Below are 6,809 nucleotides of genomic sequence, written 5' to 3'. Positions count from 1 at the left end.
CTAAGCTAATTTAGTGGAGAACAATCAACATTACAAGAAGCAAGCTCACAGGTAGGGTTTGAAATAAGGGCAAGTGATATGTTCTTGAGAGTAACGAACAGAGCCTAAGATGTGTATCACCATCTCTTTGCAAAAGTAAAATGATGAGAGAGTCTATGAAGTGGGTCGGGTAGAAGCAAGTGTAGATTGAAGGCTTGAAAGCTTGAACAAGGTTGTGAGTAAAATTTCTTTCTTGATTGCAAGGGCTTCTCCAAATTGAAATGAGAGAGGAGACCCCTCTTTGATCCAATGTCTCTAAAAAATCTTGACCATCGGATCTTCTTCAAATCTTCATCTCAACAATCCATGTAGCTTCTAATCTTGGCCCTTGATTAATCAAACTTCATAAAACCTTGGCCATTCAATATCTAACCGTTTGGGAGGAGCTTAATCTCCAAGGAATGTTGCAACTTCAAGCTCAACCATTAGATCAAAAAGTCTCTTAAAATCTGCTTCATGAAAGCTTCTTCAATTCATAGCCATGTAATGCACTGTACTATTCAATCTTGACCATTGCTTTTGACTCCGAGAAATCTCCATGAAATCTCCAAGTAAGGACTTGTTTGAAGTAATTCAAGGCTCGTTCATAGAAGCTCAAATTCCTCCTCAATTTCAGCCAAACAAAGACCATTCCATTTCTAAAAAAGAGAGAGAGGGCCGGCCCTTTATAATACCATATGTTGGTCTATTTTGGGTAACAACATTGTTGGCACATACTCCTCCAAGTATTTGAGCTCCATTCTTTTTGTCTTGAATTCAAATAACTACCAAGCTTCCCTCCAATGTGTAAGAGACCATCTAGAAGTATTTTTAATTAAACTTCAGCTCAAAAAAAGTCCCATACACGGTTCACTTGAATTTCATGCACACATTGACCGATGTTGCACACTTGAGTGAATTGAGCTCAATGATGCTATGCCATGTACGATCTAAATTCTTCAATGAAAAATGTGATCGTACAACTCCATATTCTTTAGAAACAATAGCCTAAAGCTAGTTCTAATCATCTCATAGAATTCCTTGGTGGAAGGTTGATGAGCATAGGAATTTTCCTAGCATCTTAGTCAGCTCCAAGCTCATAACTAAATGTCGTGAGTTCAAACAATGTATGGAACTGATCTTTGAATCATATATGATGAACATATGCATTAACCTACTGTGTGTCTAGTCATGCACCTGATATGAATGGTAAAAGTATAGTGTATAGCTGTCATACTTAGAGTAGGCTGTGGGCTTACTTGTAGCTAATCCATTGGTGTATTCGTACATAAAGTATGGGTCTTAGGTCTGGTTAGTCAAATAATTTATTGTAGGCCTGGGATTGGGTCGAGTCGGTTGGTTATTGGTCAATTATCGGCCCGACCCGACAAACCGACTTTTAAGGATTTGTAAGACCATTATCGGCCCGACCTTTATGGGTCGGGTGATGGATGGCAACCGATAAAGTCGGTTGCACTATAGGTCGGTTGTTACCAACAACCGACCCTATTCAATTCTGAATTCTCTTTCACAGTTTCATTGATCTGTCATCTGTATTCTCATTTCTCACTAATACTATTCTATCTATATATCATTAGAGTATCAGACTATTGAAAAAGTCTAAAATAAATCAAATAATCAAGAAATCAATATTCAAAATTATCAAATAACTAAATAAGTAATAATCAATGAAAAATCTTAAAATCATATAAAAACACAAAAAAATCATAAAATAGTTAATTGTATTACTATAACTCTGTAAGAACTAAGAACTTAAGAATATTAATTGATTAACAACTAACAAGTAACAAGACCACACTCCACATTGTCCATCACTCCACTGTCCAATGTCCACAAATCAATAAATCACATTATCATTCACAAATCACAACGGCACATTGGCACCAGCCACCAGCAGTAGGCAATAGCACCATAATAAGGTCCATAACTCCATAAACATTCATAATCAAAAATTCCAAATCCATAATAATTAATGACAATCCAATAATCCATACTTCCAAGTTCCAATTCCATATGCATAACATAAACATGTAAATGCAACTGAGAAAATCCAACAAAATAAGTAAGTGCATCAAGCAACCAGCAAGCATTCAGCAAGGCAGCAACCCACTAATACAGATTACAAGGCAGAAGTAAAGCTGTAGAGGCATCAAGCCAGCCATCAATCCCAGAATTAACTAGTCAATAAACAAAGTAACAAACAAAATTAAAAACAATAAAAAAGAGTCAAAACAAGATCTTTAGAGTGCAGAATTCCACATCATTCAGTAGCACCATCAGGAAGCAGGCAACTTCACTGCAGTCTCCACTCTGCAACAGCTTCACTACAATCACAATGGCATCAGATTCAGAAGTATCAAGGTAATGCATACAGATTGCAGAATGCAAAATGTAGAATACATAGACACTTAGACAGATTGTAGAAGCAGAATATATAGACAGATTACAGAATATAGAATACATAGACAGTTTATAATGTTTAATTGTTTAGTACCTTAGGTGGTGGAACCTTGTACGAATGTATCATATGTATGAGCTGCTGAAGTACTACCACCAATAGGCATTCCTCGAAGATTTTGAGTTGATAAAATCTCTAAAATTTCATAAATCAAAGCATAAATGAATGCATGAATCTCTAATTACATAAAATGTCAAATTATAATGTAAAATTATAAATGGATAAAGTATAAAAGGGTACCTTGTTCAACTTCTTCCAAGGTTGCATAAAGCTCTAGTTGAAGATGAGTTGGATCCTTGTAATAGCTAAATCCATCCGCCCTAAGCCAATCACTTGTGCATACCAATGCCTCCACCATTCTAGGAGTTAAACAACTCCTAAAAGGATCCACAACCCTTGATCCCACACTAAATGCACATTCGGATGCCACACTAGAAACCGGCATTGCAAATATGTCCTTGGCAATCTTAGTGAAAATTGGGAATCTACCTGACTCTGCTTTCCAATAAGGCAAAATTTTGAACTTATTCTTCTTAACCTCCAAGTGAGGTTCATGCAAGTATCTATCAACCTCATCACTTAATGCAACGACTTGATTTCCCTTAGAGATTGATGATATAACATATCATCCTCATCCTCATCCTCATTATCACTACCCTCTTCATCTCCTTCATCACTATCACCAACATTTTCACCATCAATTGGTTGATTTCTTCTAGGATGGCTCTCTCCATACTCTCTAAACATGTCATGAAGCATTTTTTTTTACCTCATCTTGTATCTTTTTCACCAACTCACTATCCATCCCTACCTTATTTAGTTGGAAACCCAAATAAGGCAGCTTGTATCTTGGATCAAGAACAACCGCAAGATAAATAAAGTTGTTCACATTCTCCCAATTCCCCCAATATTTTTCAAACTTCTTTTTCATGTTTGCTGCCACCTTATGCCTATGCAATGTATCTTGTGGCTTCATTATCGCCTTATCCAATACCATTTGAATATTCAACAATTGTTTGAAGACCAAATGCGCAGTGGGTGTTTTAGAAGCACTCAATTTGAGGGTTGCTTTATAAAACACATTCAAATAAGAGACAAACTCCTTGGCATTCATCCAATCCATAGCATTCGAGCACCTAGTGTTCTTATGGTCCTTGAAATAGTCTTGGAACCCCGAGTCTAATAGACTCAACATGTCAAACACCTTGGAAAACTTCAAGGCTTGTTCCAACATAAGATATGTGGAGTTCCACCTGGTACAAACATTCATGCATACAATTGGCAGCCCTCTTATACCTTCATTATGAGCAAATTCTCTAAATTTCTCTAATCTTTGTGGTGATGATCTTACCCACTTAACCGCCAATCTAATTCCTTCAATTGACTCAGACAACACACATTCATACCTCTTGTACAATCAAATTCAGAATATGACAACAACACCTCATATGCAAATAAGCTCCATCTAACACAACTCCCTTACTCCTAACAAGCCTTCCTTTTAGAATGTCAATTGCCTTGTCATTGGCCGATGCATTATCCACCGCAATTGAAAAAATTCTCACAATACCCCAATCCCCCAACAAATACTTCTCTAAAGTTGTAGCTATGGTTTCACCCTTATGGTTGACAATTTGACAAAAGGAGAGTATTCTTTTGTGTAAATTCCAATCATCATCCATAAAATGGGCTGTGAGCACCATATAATTAATATTTTGTATGGATGTCCAAGTGTCTGTAGTGAGAGACACTCTTGTGCCACCACACAAGATACTTATAAGCATTGCCTTCTCCTCTAGGAACAAAGTCATGACACCTTGTGCCATTGTCTTGTGACATGGAACAAGAAATTGAGTGTTTAAAGCTTGACAAAAAGCTCTAAACCCGGCTCCCTCTACCATATTGAATGAGAGCTCATCTATCACTATCATTCTATAAGCTTCTTCTTAGCATATTCTTTATCATAGTGTAATGGAACAAGCTCACCTTTGGGGTCTTTTGTCAATAATGGTTGCTTAGGATCACCCTTGTCCTCCCTAACCGGAGATTCCGAGCAAGATTTAAACACATGATGCCTCATATTAGTTGTTCCATGACTTTTTGATCCACATGGATACTCCTTTGTCTTGCAATAATTGCAAACCGCCATCGGAGGTATAACATAATTCCCAGCTTAAAAATTGTTTCTTGTGTAAGTGTTCGCTCAATTGGCTGAGTGACACTTACTTGAGCCTGCTGCTGAGTAGGTTGATGTTGAATAACTTCAGGTTGAGAGATTGATGCCCTTGGGGCTCGTCTCTTCGTCATTCTAATTTATGCATAAGCATTAGAAGATTCACTGATTTAGAACAATAACAATTGGAGTTGTACATCGCTACATCAAGGTCACAGAAGTATAAAACATAATCATAGGTTAACAGAACACTGACTAAACAATGGGTAAAAATTAAAATATGTTGAATAATTAGATTTGGACATCACAGAGACAATGAATATCAGAATATAATCAATATATGATAGTCTGCACTCTACAAGTAAGTAAGTAACTGAACAATTTGATTCTAATCAATTGAACATTATAGCAAGGCATTCAAACATTAAAATTACAAAATCTACTCAAAATCTCTTAATTTTCATTCTTTTGATCCATAATCAAACTTCAAACAGACAAGCAACAAGCAAAAAGTAGCAAATAGCAGGCTAAATCCGAACTCAAAATCTCCAAATCCACATACAATGATACAAATATACAATCCCTAACCCTAAATCAGTAAACCCTAATCCCTAATTCCAAATCGCAAAACAAAATCATAGAGAGTTAGAGAATAGAGATTAGACACTACATAGATAGAATCATAGATAAGCGCCTAAGCCTTATGGATTACGGTTACCTGAGTTGAGACATAGAAGATATTAAAAATTGGGGCCCTGACTCCTGAGACTGAGAGTCTGAACTGAGAATTGAGAAGCTTCCTTGCTGCCTTGCGGGATGAAGACAGACAAAGTCTGAGACTGAGACTGAGAGGCTTCTCTGTCGCTTTGCTTCTAGGGTTCGTGCGAGTTGAAACGATGAGAATGAGAGACGGGGAGAGTGAGACTGAGTGAGTAAGTATGTGAATTATGAGTGAAATCGTGATTCGTGAATATCCTTTGAAAATTGAAACTTTGAGTCTTTGAGTTTGACCGATACTTTGGTCTTTGAGTCTTTTAGACTTTAAGAGATGGGCTTGGGCCATTTAAGTTTGATGTTTGTGTTACTGTTATTATAAGACATAAGTTGGGCCATTTAAGTTGTTAATTAATTTAAGGGATTTTGGCCCAATTTCATTAAATTGTTGAAACCATTAACCGATCCACAAATGAATGGGTCGGTGGCCATTATCGGCCCGACTCTGTGGGTCGGTTAACAATACAATACCGATCGGCCGATGGGTTGGTTTTTTTTTTTTTTTTGTCTGTGATAATGGGTCGGTTAACCGATAATTTCGACCCAGTCCTAGGCCTAATTTATTGGACTTGAACATGCCGATTTTTTACCACTATAGCCTAACGGCTAGGAGTTGATTTTTCAACCTATAATTATTTATCCACTACAACTCGTTTATGCACAATTACGAGGGCCCAAATCCTTATAATATTTTGGAATCAAAATATAGCCAATTATTTAATTTTGAAAACTAACAAATGCAATGGTAAACTTTTGTTTGGACATGAGAGGCAAAAAGTGATATTTTGTTGGTGGCCCATTAAAACTTCTTTTGTTCCAACAAGAACTATTTGTTGGCCTCTTTTTAATTGCCTCAACATGGGGGCATGAAACATGCAATGCTTCCATGTAGGCTCAAAATTGGGCCCACATCTTACACAAACACATTTTTACCTTTAAATTAATATTGAGTCTCACCTCTATTACACAAAAATCAAACCAGTAAATTTACACAATTGTACCAATACAAAAACCATCTTATTTTCATTCCCAGCCATAGCAGCAAAACACGTCTCTCAATACAACCACATCAACAAAACACAAATCTCTATATATTATCCATGCCCCAATAAAAAACCATCATTATGGTTGCTCTAATATAATTGTTTGATTTGCAATGAATAGTGGATAGTTTTAGTAAAAGTAATGCTACATCCACTCAAAATAAGACCCTTATTTTATCCCCAAATCTATATGACATGTTAAATAACCATTGATTACAAACATATATGTAAGACCCACTTAACCATACATTCTGTTTTGGAAAAATTAATGTATGAGTGTCCCATCTTCATTCAAAACAAATTAGTGGCCATACCAAAAAGA

At 36.4% G+C, this 6,809-nt stretch overlaps 1 protein-coding gene across 2 annotated transcripts; it reads right to left on the bottom strand.

The window, feature by feature from the left end:
• Positions 1-2,298: 2,298 nt before the first annotated feature.
• LOC119986196 lies at positions 2,299-3,441 on the bottom strand. Of its 2 annotated transcripts, none has more exons than XM_038830759.1 (3): positions 2,738-3,441; positions 2,534-2,632; positions 2,299-2,358 (listed from the first exon to the last, which is right to left on the bottom strand). In XM_038830759.1, the coding sequence occupies exons 1-2, from the start codon at positions 2,940-2,942 to the stop codon at positions 2,535-2,537; spliced, it is 303 nt and encodes a 100-aa protein (XP_038686687.1). In that variant the 5' UTR covers positions 2,943-3,441; the 3' UTR covers positions 2,299-2,358; position 2,534. The 2 variants fall into 2 exon arrangements, with proteins under 2 accessions (XP_038686687.1, XP_038686686.1); XM_038830758.1 differs by having other exon boundaries at positions 2,304-2,363.
• Between the last annotated feature and the right edge of the window lie 3,368 nt (positions 3,442-6,809).

This window comes from Tripterygium wilfordii, chromosome 19 (genome assembly GCF_013401445.1).
Source record: "Tripterygium wilfordii isolate XIE 37 chromosome 19, ASM1340144v1, whole genome shotgun sequence".
NCBI lineage: Eukaryota > Viridiplantae > Streptophyta > Magnoliopsida > Celastrales > Celastraceae > Tripterygium > Tripterygium wilfordii.
The sequence above is the reverse complement of the archived record's forward strand: the minus strand, read 5'-3'. Positions and strand labels throughout refer to the sequence as shown.